Source organism: Tripterygium wilfordii, chromosome 18 (genome assembly GCF_013401445.1).
Source record: "Tripterygium wilfordii isolate XIE 37 chromosome 18, ASM1340144v1, whole genome shotgun sequence".
Taxonomy (NCBI): domain Eukaryota; kingdom Viridiplantae; phylum Streptophyta; class Magnoliopsida; order Celastrales; family Celastraceae; genus Tripterygium; species Tripterygium wilfordii.
In genome coordinates this window covers 22,211-35,350 of record NC_052249.1, presented here as the reverse complement: position 1 = coordinate 35,350, position 13,140 = coordinate 22,211, and the positions used below count along the sequence as shown (strand labels likewise).

The following is a 13,140-nucleotide window of genomic DNA, read 5'->3' as shown; positions in this document are numbered from 1 at the left end:
AACAATGAATTGTAGTGCATCCATATGCCATCCTCAGTGTCTAGAACCAACAATGTCCAGTGATTTGGAACTTCATGATTTCTAGCTGCATGGAGTGGGAAAATGATAAACCTGTATCTAGTCCCACTACCACGAAGTTTGTCAGAGATGAATTTGTTAATCAGCGAATCATTATTCATCCTCAAGAAAGCCATGCATGAACTTGTAATCGCAAGCGAAGCAGTCTTGCAAATCTCAAGAGGTGGATCACGCGCAATAGTACCTTGTTTCATTGTAAGATATTCCATGTGGGCATTAATGATCTACAAAAAAATTACAGTGTATTTATATAGGTTACTTAAGAAATATTGGTTAACATAGTTTATCAAAGTTACATTTCATAACATGTATACTTACATTGTTCGTGATCATATTACTGTTATAAATTGTCATTATATCACTCCACAGCAATTGATTCTCACCATTCCACAGAACAATGCTGCAAAGACAACATACAATGGTGTTAACATATTATTACACTATAATTATAATAATGTAATTATCAAAACTATAGAAATTGTACTCAAGGCATTTTAATAAGAATATGTATGGAACTTACTTGGATTTTTTAATACAATCTATAGCCTTCAATTTATCCCGATCAGATGGAATAAGGTGCTTGTAGATTGCACACTTTGTGTCCATAACATATTCTTTGCTCATAGAAGGCTCCGGTGTCTTGCAATCATCAATATTGATAATTGCCAACTCCTTCCCATGGACATTTCTTTTCGGCCTTTTCTTTTGCACCTCATACTCAAAGTCCGAATCTTCATTTGGGATGCGTTCCTTTTTTTTAATACCCTTTTATCATTGAGTTAGGGGTATATTTAGTCATCAAACTTCGAGTTTGCTCCTGGTAAGCTATTTCCTTCATTGCTTCTGCCCTTTTCTCATTCGTTTCATCTTCATTGAACACTAATTGAGCTATGATATTATCATAGATTGTATCCTCTTTTGCAGCATATTCTTTTTCTAACAATTCAATGTCAGGAATGACAAATTGGTCATCACGTGATTGCCATTTGTCATTAACTTCAACAATCTCCAATGTATTTGGCACCGCATCTTTCAGCATTTGAATCTCAACATTAAGTTGAACATTTGTGGCAATCACCCGATCCAATTCAACTTGTAGCTCTTGATTTTTTCTTTGTTCATTATCCTTCTCAACCCGAAGCAATTCAAGAGCATTCGTTTTGGACTGCAACTCTTCCTCCAATTCTTGTATTTTTTGGGATGCATCAATTGATTGATCTCCTCCTGAATGTTTTTCAACATCATCTTCACTGCCATCGTCAGATTCAGATGATGGATCACTGTGAACTGAACTGATGCTTGGTGTGTCCGCATCAGAACCTGCTTCTAATGGCACACAATCATTTCGCAGTGCTTCTCTCTCTTTTTCATCACTAGACAATTCACCTTCAATTACCTGTTCACAGATGCATATCAAATATGTATGCAATACATTATGATTTGATAATGTATTTAATTAATGTGAACCACAATAGTATAAATACATTATAATTTGGTAAAGTATTAAAGTTGTGTGAATCAGAACAATATAAATACATTATATTTTGGTAGATTATTTAATTCCTGTGACCCAAAACAGTATAAATACATTATAATTTGATAGATTAATTAAGTTTTGTAAACTAAAACAGTATAAATACATTATCACTTTGTAAAGTATTTAATATTGTTAAACAAAATCCTTTAAATACACTATACACTAGGCAATGGAATAATAAACAGTATAAATACATTATAATTTGATAGATTAATTAAGTTTTGTAAACTGAAACAGTATAAATACATTATTACTTTCTAAAGTATTTAATACTGTTAACCAAAATCCTTTAAATACAATATACAATAGACAATGTAATTATAAACTGTCAAATGTAGATAAATTTGCGTAATGAACTAACCTCCCCCCCCCCCCACCAAAGTGCGTATATACTGTTTTTTGAAGTCCTTTCGCCATCCACTTATGTCCCATTTTACAAACCTTGGGAACACGTCAGACTTTGCGGGGGTAAAAACAGTTGTGTGTTCACAAAACTAATACTGCATGCAAATACACATAAATTGTCACTGTAAATACACATCAAATAGTACTCGCACAAAGTAGTCATTACTTACCGAGATCAAAGTTGCACAACCTGTAACTTTGTTTGTTTCCTTTTGGTACTTCTTAATTGATTGCAGAATGTTCTCTGAGATTGCCTGCGACCAATTCCATTTCTTCATGTCCTCGACCACCTCAACAAATTTTACTAAAGCCCATGGTAACGCATCTGCTCTTGTTGAAAAGAACAGAGTAAGACATGCGTATAGCACAAACAAACGTGCGACATCTTTTGCATCCTCGTCAGTATCCCCCATCAAAGCATTGTCAATTGCTTGCTTTATGTTGGGTGATCTCATCATATCAATTCCATTAAACCTTCGATTCACAAATTCAGAATCATCGGGCTTCTTGCTTCGGCCTATCTTCAATGGGATATCTCCAGACACTATTCCAAAGATCAAAGAAACATCATTCTCTGTAATGGTAACTCTCTTACCTCCAAGAATAAATGATCCATGTTTCTCGTTGTAGGTGCCGATAATGTCTTGTACGATCAAATCATGTTTCTTGGTATTTATTTTCCATATGATCCTTCTTCTTGAACACTTTGTACAAGTTCCAAAAAGGTGTCATTTGCAAAAACCTTTTATGAATACTCTTCAATCGCACGCTTCTTAATAGTGTCGTTATCCCTTGCAGATTAGACCGGTACTGTAATTTGGGCATACTGAAACAAACAAAATGGTAGTAGTTACATTATGCATACAACACTTGGACCCAATACATTATGCAAACTGGTAATGTATTATACATTTCGTCATAATAACAGCTAAACAGAACCATTCAAGCCAAACAAATGCATTACTAAAAAAAAGTGTAATCAAATATTTGGTGGAACCAATAAATCACCAATCCAGGACATCATGACGAGGACCAGTCTAGCAAACAATAATGAGCAGCGTAGGTTCAAGTAATTGCAAATTTCATGTTCAATAATTCAAACATCAAAATTTCAGTCAATAGAGTAACCAGATAAAACAACATAAACATGGCAAATACATTCTTTAAAAACAAATGGAACTCTCAAAGTTCATAAATTTACCTTGTATGTATATTGCTAGTCGGTATTAAGCCAACACAAACAAGAGCAACCCAAAAATCTGTCCTTCTTCGACGCGAATTCTAAAATACTGTATATTCCGACAACGGTTGTCTAGTCGATCATGCCGGTGACGAAAAGTGATACTTGGAGGTGAAAAACATTTTGCACACTGACAGTGAACCAATCGAATCCATCAAGCAAGAAAACTAAAGTATTCAATGCAACTACATTATGGGAACTTACAGTGTAGTAATATTTTTGGTTTGTATAAAACAAATGCATTACTAAAATCACCAATCCAAGACATCATGACGAGGAGCAGCCCAAAAAAATACACTATTTGCTAAATACACTATGTTCTAAATACACTAAATGATAAATATACTATTTACAAAATACATTATCTGGTAAACAATTTGTAAGTTTTGCAACCGAAGAATAATAAATAAAACATAAATTTACAAGTATTCACAAATACAGGGGAAAAAAACCTAAATTTATCTAACGATTCCAATAGATTGATCGAAGAAGCAGTATAAAATACTATATAATTGCGTGCAAAATCAATATATGGATGGAAACCATAATTCTTTAACAAATCAACTGCACATCCACCAAAAAATACCAAGAATAAACAAGAAGAAGCAGACACTCACAGAAAAGAGGGTTGTAGCAAGACCCACTTCAAAAATAGCTCAAAATCAGCAAAACCAGGAAATAAATATCTCCATCTTCACCGGAAATGCCAAATACACTATATGCCGAAGACGGGGGAACGGAAAAACCAGCTTCTCGTCGGAGTCGGAGGTCTCGGTAGCTCAAGCAAATGAGAGAATTTTGAGAGGATTTTGGAAACTTTTCATTGATACGTTTACCGAGGTTTGAAGGGTGTAGTATTGGAATATGTAAAATCAGTTTAAAATATTATTTAATATCTACAATTTTGAATTTAAAAGTAACACAATTAACATGTCCAGTCAGCAGCCACATCATTATGGATCTTTATGTACACAAATATTATGTATGTATATCACTACCGATTGTTATTTTCTACAAAGACTCCATTCACACCGACGACGACTGTGAGTTGGCATCTACAATAATCACGTGGCCGGCCAGCATGAGAGTAGATTACATACTTCTGATCCATTAATTCCAGGGGCATGGTGTAGCATATTTATGTGTGTTTGTATGTCTACATATGGCCTTGGTATGTACACGTTTAAGGAGATTATTTCGACGCAACAAGTCAACAACACCGACACGTGTTAAAATTCTAACTAGCTATAGTGTGCAAAACAATATCAGGTCAGGGGCAGGAGAGGAGGTTTCATCTGTAATTAATTCATATTGAGAAATATTGATTTTTTTAACCCAATCAATACTATTATATAAATTTTTAATAGCTAGCTAGGGCCCCGACTACCTATCAATCATATACTATTCATTGTATCTTTATTCTTGTGGCTTCAATTGGTCTCAATTTAATTCTCTTTTCTTCAAAAGAAATCATTAATGGAGTGGTGCTAGTGTTATTGTATTATAAGTGCTCACCCGTGGCATCCACAATCTCACTAATTTATTAACTTTATTAATACATGGCATGCAGTTGCTAGCTACTCCAATGCCAATGCGACTCAGAAGAGACAAAAGACCCAATAACGTCATGTTAATATGCTTTAGATGCGAAGCATCTTCCAGGCTTTCATCCATGAATAACTTTTTATCAAGATTCCATGACCAGATCTAATAGAGAAAACAATTACTGCAATAAAAAAACTTGGAAATTGTGTATGTATTATATTTAACGATCAACCTACCACCCCAACATATTGACTGATAGAAATGAGCAATTTCTATGCGGATAACTAAATTGACACAAATTAAAACGTCCGTAATTGAAACATTGATCATCTTTCAGTGATTAAAAGTGATATTAACCTTTACAATTATAAATAAACTTAATTTTATGTCGAGTGGTTCCATGTTGACTCTCTATCTCCATCATCTCTATATATATATAACAAGGGAACAAATTCAAGTTTGAGCAATACTTTGTGCGTCCATGTCAAATTTGTGTTGTTCCACAATGCTGCGTGGATTGAACAAAACAACATAATGTATATTCATTTGCATAAATTCATGTACAGTCTCTATATACATTGAGTACATTGATCAAAATCATATATTATAAATGTTAATGTATCACATCATCAAACATTAGAACATGGAAAAATTAAGAAGACTGAACACTTTGATTGCCTGAGATTGATGGACTTGCATTTCTGAAAACATGTTACAAGTGCTCCTAATTCCACATAATAAAAGTTCCATAAAATACATGCGGCACTAAATGCGGGTTTACCAGTTCAGAATAATGACCCTATCCATATATGTGTATGTTCTCCGGTTAGATTCTCAATAAAGTTGCAAATTTTTAAAGTCACAAATTTATGTTGATTAGTTTATTTTACCAACAATTTACGTATTTATATGTATCGAGGATTGATTGCGTGTCATTTATTCATCGATCGTAGAACAATATATATTAGATAAATGAAAAGAATATCACAAATGGAGTGGAGTGAGAGCGAGTATAAGGTTCAGTTTGGTAATATAATTTTATCAGTATTTATGCTTGTTTCTAGCATAAATTGTTTGTGCCTACCAAACAACAATTTTCTGGCAAATTCCGTGACACTTTTACCAATATTTTATACTTGTTTTAAAATACTATCAATTTGAATAATTTTTGTAGCATTTTCATTTCTATTCTTTTTATGTCATTAGTATTTAATTGTCATTCCTATTATATCCTCACCCCATTAATTAATAAATTATATTTATTTTATAAATTAGTTAACTATCTTTATTAAATTAATCAATAAATTATCTTTATTTTATAAATTAATTTTGTTTCTAACATAAATTGTTTGTGGCTCGTTGCCAAACAATAATTTTTGGGCAGCAATTCCGCGACACTTTTGTCATTATTTTATGCTTGTTTGAAAATGCTATCAATTTCAACAAAAATACATAATACCTATACACGTAATTTATCATAAAATATTACATAACTTAAATTTTATCTGTAAAAATTGAACTAAACACTACCTAAATTTGAACAAAATAGTGCATAAAAATGGTTTCAACTACAATATAAATTAAGTTGGTATCTTTTTCTTAAAACATATATATGGTAATGTGTGCTTATGCTTCATGCCACCGAAGTCAATTAGAAAGAGGAGGTTGGGAAGTCAGCCTTCACTTGAATCAACAACCCCATCTATGAATCCGTGTGTGTGTATATATATAATTGGTCCAAACATATATATATCACGTTGTCAATATGCTTTTCTTTTATAAAATAATAATAATAATAATAATGTCTCGAGAAGTGCCCCTTATTTATTAACTACGAAACCCACCCCTGAACCAACTTAGCTTAGTCAAATTAAATTGATAAATTAAGAGTTAAGACTCCCATTTATACATAATTCAAACTGGTTTCAAAGCATATCCATTGAAACTGATTATGAACCGAAGATAAGACAACCTTAAGGCTTGTATGATGATCTTTATCTAATTTAGCTTACTTAGCTTAGTCATATTTATAACTGTATCAGTATGCGTGTTGTTTACCACCAAAATAAAAGGAAACCAAATTTTCCATGCGGAAATCATGTTGTAAATGTAATTAAGAAACAATTTTACCACTCCACCCCTAATACTGGTATATAATTTCTACAACACTGCCACTTGGGTATGTACGTACGTTTCTGTCGGTATTAACCCCACTATATTCCTGCCGCAAAAGCTTCTCCTTCTATTTATTTATTTATTTATTATTACTCTCTCTCTCATTTTCCTATCGGTCTGTCGGTGTTCAGATCTTGCAGCTTCTACACTCCACAGCCTCGGCCACACCTCTGTGCAGGTTGCTTCAAGATCCAACAACCGCAAACAACAACGACAATAAACCGGCCCATATACTCTCCAAATCTCTTGCTCGCTCCAAAGTTTCGTTTTTTTTGTTCCGTTGAACCAATCGATGCCTGGTTTATGATAGCCGTTGGTGGTGTTGTTGAGGTGTGCGAGGGAGATTGCAAGGAAGGGTTGTGCATGAGTAGGGATTTCATCTGGAGTTTATGTTCAAGGTGGGATTGCGGCTTTGTGATCCGGAGCAGGGGTAGATGGGGCAAATGTGGCTAATGATCCCATCCTCATTTCATCTCATCAAATACTGAACTAGTGATCTTCACCCAATCAATTCGTGTCTTCTCCCTGTTTTTCACTAAGCTTGTTGTGTTTGGGGATCATTGAAGGTGATGCACCAGGATCATCAGAAGAAGGCGATTTGATCATCCCAGATTGGAATCCTAACTGTTTTCTTATACGTTCATCATCATCTGATTAACAACTGGTAACTGTTTTCTTATACGTACATCATCATCTGATTAAAAACTGTGGATTCGCACTGTTTGGTGGATAGATTAGCTGAAATCATATGCATAAATACATTCCTACGCACTGTGACCTGTTTTGGGGTATTTTGATGCCTTAGAATTTTTTTTTATTCTTTCAATTGAGTTTAGCAATAAATTCTGTTCGTTATGGGTAATGGGTAGCGGATAACGCCACTATTTAATGAGGAATCTTTTTTCCTTTTTCTTTTGGGGGGAGTGGGTTTCATTCTGGCCATGGAACGCCATCCATGGAGGTATATGCGTTTTACCTCATCTATGTTCTCATCAGATGCCTTCTTTTCTTTCTTTTTTTTTCAAATTTCTCTCCTTCATTTTTCATTTTATATCTCTTATCAGATCTGATTCCTTTACTTGCTAATGTTATGCCCATTTGTATTTTAATACTCTGCTGGTGGAAATGGTTGAACTGTCTGTTTTTTAGATTCTAAATTAAGCGTATGGCATACATTATATGGCTGTTCTGCTAGTCACATAGGCAATTTGAGGTACTTTTGGCCCTCAGAGCTGTAGCGCTTGTTTAATATTTATGTCATTCAATAGGCCGATGAATCATTGTTGCTTTTCTTTTGGTTTTGTTTTTTGCATTTATTCTGGTTCTTTGTCTCCATGATTTTGCTAATTTATCACATGATCATCATCCTCCCACTTATATCCTTAATCAGAAATGGCTTAGGTCAGTTACTTGTTTCTATAAGAGGATAATTCATCTTATGATATTACTTTTATAGTCTTCTATTCTGTTAGCTTGTATCACCATTTGATAGGAAATTTTAATAATTGATTATCTTCGTTCTTTGCCTGTAGAATGTATACATATACATTACACGTTTGTATTTGCCTGCAGACCTCTTAGGCATTTTCAGTTTTTTTTAATTATTATTATTTTTAATTCATACTGTTTTTTTTTTCTACTCTACAGAGTTCGACAGAGATGGACTTCTTCTCTGAATATGGTGATGCTAATCGGTATAAAATCCAGGAAGTTATTGGGAAAGGCAGCTATGGCATTGTTTGTTCAGCCACTGACACTCACACTGGGGAAAAAGTGGCAATTAAAAAGATACATGATATTTTTGAACACATATCTGATGCTGCCCGTATCCTTCGTGAGATAAAGCTGCTTAGACTTCTACGACATCCTGATATTGTTGAAATCAAGCATATCATGCTACCACCTTCGAGAAGGGACTTCAAAGATATTTATGTCGTCTTTGAGCTCATGGAGTCAGATCTTCATCAAGTCATCAAAGCCAATGATGACTTGACACGAGAGCACTATCAATTTTTTCTTTACCAGCTGCTTCGTGCGTTAAAATATATTCACACAGGTAATTATAATTTCTTTAGCTGACATTTGGGAGTTTATTGAGTTAACTCAAATATCAAACATAGTATGATTTCTCACCATCTTAATCCTGAATGACATGTATTATAGTGAATAATGTCACTTGTCTATTTATTTTAGGCTAATGATAATTTCTGATAAATAGTACCTATTTTTTGGGCAATGTCTTCCCCCGCTTTTAACACTAGGGTTGCTGGCTACTAACTATCAATGTTAGGGAGGGGGTTTTAGTTTCTTTTCATTGCTTCAATGGGTTGAGAAATTTGTCTTATTCTTTTGTAATTGGTCGTAGCGAATGTCTATCATCGTGATTTGAAACCTAAGAATATACTGGCGAATGCAAACTGCAAACTTAAGATCTGCGATTTTGGATTGGCGAGAGTTGCCTTCAATGATACGCCAACTACAATCTTTTGGACGGTAATTCATTCTCATAGAACATGGCAGCGCATTTGCATTATTGTTTTGCATTCTTGTGCTATAAATCTCTGAATATAATGGAAGCTGACACTTCTTGGAAATTTGTTATACATCGACAGGACTATGTTGCTACAAGATGGTATAGAGCTCCTGAACTCTGTGGATCATTTTTCTCGAAGGTAGGGTATTGCATGCATCGCCCTTGAGCTGAGTTGAGTTGAGGTTGATGATAACTTAACATAAACTGCTTACTATTAATTAATTATATGAAGATTGTATGATCACGTATGGCAGTGTATCTGTATCATGCTTATTTTATTGTTTGAGGCCGAACCACGATGCATGCCCTTGGATTCTTTTTAATATTTGGATCTCCCTCCCTAGACACCGCCTTCTCAATACCAAGAAACTATGTAAGCTTGTTTCATAATTAGATTCTTTTCTAGATTCTTTTTGAGTGAATTAGTAGGTTGATGTGGTAAGTGGAATATGTGACCTGTTTGGCAGTTTGCATGTATACTAAGAGGACAGCCTCTCATATTTGAAGCCTTCAAGGCCTCAAAATGATCTTCAGTTGCCTTTTCCTAAGCTGATTGGTCATCTAATGAAAGCTCCCATGATAGTTCCAGTTCATAAGTTCTGTGCTCCGGGTGTTATTGCTTTACTTCAGATTCCTTCCGAATCGTTTGCCTTTTTTTTTACATAACTGTTAATCTATGAGATAGGAACTTGGCTGTTGAGGGTAACCTGGTAAGCTATGGGATAGGAACCTGGATATGAAAATTTTGGTAGTAATAATTTTAATTATATAAAGTTTAAGTATTGTCAAGCAATCTTATATCAAGAAGAATACATCTTATTGGAAAAGAGAGTTTGCCAGGTAAGTGTTAAAATGATTGCATTTCTTACTTGTTGGAAAAGGAAGAAAACGATGGCATTCTTTCTATCTCAGTTTTGTGATATAGCAAATTATGTGATAATCATTGTTCCAGTTGTATTCTGTTTTTTGTTGTAAATGTTATTCTCCATCTTGAGCTTACAGTAATTTTTGTTGGCATCTGGATGCAGTATACACCTGCAATTGACATATGGAGTATAGGCTGTATCTTCGCTGAAGTTCTAACAGGGAAACCTCTTTTTCCTGGAAAGAATGTTGTTCACCAGCTGGATTTAATGACGGATCTACTTGGGACACCTTCGTTAGATACAATCTCCCGGGTAGGCTGCTAATTTTTTTATGCAGAGTAGGGTCATGTTGCTCATGGTTGAGTTTTGAACTAGAATCTCCCTCTTATTGTCTCTCTCTGATGCTCTTTCCTATTATAGGTTCGAAATGAGAAGGCAAGACGATACTTAACAAGTATGAGGAAGAAACAGCTGGTGCCCTTTGCTCAAAAATTTCCAAATGCCGATCCGTTAGCCCTGCGACTCTTGGAAAGGTTGCTTGCCTTTGATCCGAAAGACCGACCTACCGCTGAGGAGGTTTGTCTTGGTGCACAATTTTACCTTTATATTCTTAAAGTTTATATGCCCACATTCCTTTTCTCTTCACCGGGTTCAACCTTTTTTATGGTTAATTTAGGCTATGCAGTCGTGACCTTTTCTGGTTTTATATTAGGCACTGGCAGATCCCTACTTCAAGGGATTGTCGAAAGTTGAGAGGGAACCTTCCTGTCAGCCAATTACAAAAATGGAATTTGAGTTTGAGAGACGAAGGGTCACAAAGGAGGACATAAGAGAGCTAATTTTTCGGGAGATACTTGAATACCATCCCCAGCTGCTCAAAGACTATATCAATGGAACTGAGAGGACTAATTTCCTTTTCCCAAGGTTCTGCTTTCTTGGTTGTTTCACTTTTTGTTAAATTTCGAGTTAAGGGATCAGTTCATGATATTGCACTGCCACTCTGTCCTGAATTTCTAACTTATATTCTGTACACAGTGCTGTTGATCAATTTAGAAAGCAGTTTGCGCATCTTGAGGAAAATGGTGGTAAAAGTGGTCCAGTTATTCCATTAGAAAGGAAGCATGTCTCTCTTCCTAGGTATTCATTTTGGTTTTCATCTGTCATCTTTTGGTATTTAATTTTTATTCTCATTTTTGCTTTTATGGTTCTTGTTCTTCTTGTGGTGCTTACAACCTGCTGACAAACGATGCCCTCCTACTATAGTTCTTTGCTATTGGTACAAGTCAAGTAATGATAGCAATATAGTTGTGACTTATGAGTATGCTACCAGCTACTAATTGTGGAAAATTATGGAAGTAATTATGGTACTTTTGCATGGCAAAGAGTTGATGTGGTTGTCATTATCGCTCAGCAAGTATAAATGATTTGCTTTTCCATCAAATGACAATTTGTAGGTCTACGATTATACATTCCAATACAGTCCCTCCAAAGGAGCAAGCAAATGTCACTTCTTTCAAAGATCGGCACGTTGGTGAAGATATGCACCACAGAAATTCTAGAGATGCTGTAGGAATTTCTATAAATCCGTCTAGAGCCTTGCAAGCGGCCCAAAGGATTCCACTTGGTACTTTTGATTTTTTTGCGGGCAATTGTCTTTTCATAGTTCTTTCTTCTCTGCCTTTTGGATTTACTTGTTTTCCTTTTCAGCCAAACCTGGAAAAGTTGTGGGGCCAATTGCTCCATATGAGAATGGAAGTATTATGAAGGATAGCTATGATCCAAGAGCATTTGTCAGAAGCTCAGTCCACCCTCCTAATGCTGTTCCTCCCGCTTACTGCTTTCACAAGTCTAGCTCTGTCAAGCAGGAGAAGTCTGTAACAGAAGCTGAGAGGGACTTGTCCTCTCAAGCAAAACAAGTTACTCAATGTGGTGTGGCAAACAAATTTGCTCCAGACGTAGAGATCAACATAGACTCGAGCCCTTTTTTCATGACACGTGCTGGGATTAATAAGGCAGAACATGTCAATGACTCTGTGACGAGGGATGGAAACTTGTTGCAGGCGGCTAAGTCCCAGTATAGCGGTCTAGGTGTTGTTGCCAGTGCCGCAGCAACTGCAGCTGCTCACCGAAAAATGGGGACCATGCAGTATGGTGTGACAAAGATGTACTAAGGAAAAAAAGGGTTTTATGGGTTTTGGCTGAATCGAGTAGCCCATGCGGAGAGGCAAGGGGCTGTTTCTGGAAAATCAATTGTCCCCTTGGTGTGTACTGCAGAAGAAGAGGGAAACGGGGAAGGAAAAGAAGCATTCAACTTTCTATCTAGAGCCACCAGCAGCAACCTCAGGTTATGTAAACAATTGCGTCCTTCAAATTATACTTGCATTTTAACAAAAATAATTTTTTTTACTTTCTTCCCCAAGAACAATGGGTGATTGGATACTTACATGGAGATGATATCTGGAGAATGTTTATATTTGATAGGCAAATCTTGTGAGATAAATAAAACAGGGAAACTATTCGTGTCTGATGTCTTTCTTTTATTTATATATACGTAGAGCATATGATTTTTCAAATGGGCCCTCTCCGATTCTTGTTTTGTAAAATGATATCGTCTCGGTAGAAGTGTGGGCATTTAAAAACTTGTGACCTGACTGCAGCTACTGATGGATGGCCTTGTGCTTCGTCCACTACTGCTAGGGCTGGGCAAGTCGATGAATATTGTGCTTTTGGAGCCCTGTGGCTTCATCGACTACCTCAAGGC

At 35.5% G+C, this 13,140-nt stretch overlaps 1 protein-coding gene across 2 annotated transcripts; it reads left to right on the top strand.

Annotated features, from left to right (window-relative positions):
- Positions 1-7,057: 7,057 nt before the first annotated feature.
- LOC119984232 (mitogen-activated protein kinase 20-like) lies at positions 7,058-12,906 on the top strand. Of its 2 annotated transcripts, none has more exons than XM_038828078.1 (10): positions 7,058-7,573; positions 8,628-9,036; positions 9,346-9,473; positions 9,593-9,652; positions 10,542-10,691; positions 10,800-10,955; positions 11,092-11,303; positions 11,415-11,516; positions 11,834-12,003; positions 12,087-12,906. In XM_038828078.1, the coding sequence occupies exons 1-10, from the start codon at positions 7,550-7,552 to the stop codon at positions 12,548-12,550; spliced, it is 1,875 nt and encodes a 624-aa protein (XP_038684006.1). In that variant the 5' UTR covers positions 7,058-7,549; the 3' UTR covers positions 12,551-12,906. The 2 variants fall into 2 exon arrangements, with proteins under 2 accessions (XP_038684006.1, XP_038684008.1); XM_038828080.1 differs by having other exon boundaries at positions 7,059-7,644.
- The last annotated feature ends 234 nt before the right edge of the window (positions 12,907-13,140 follow it).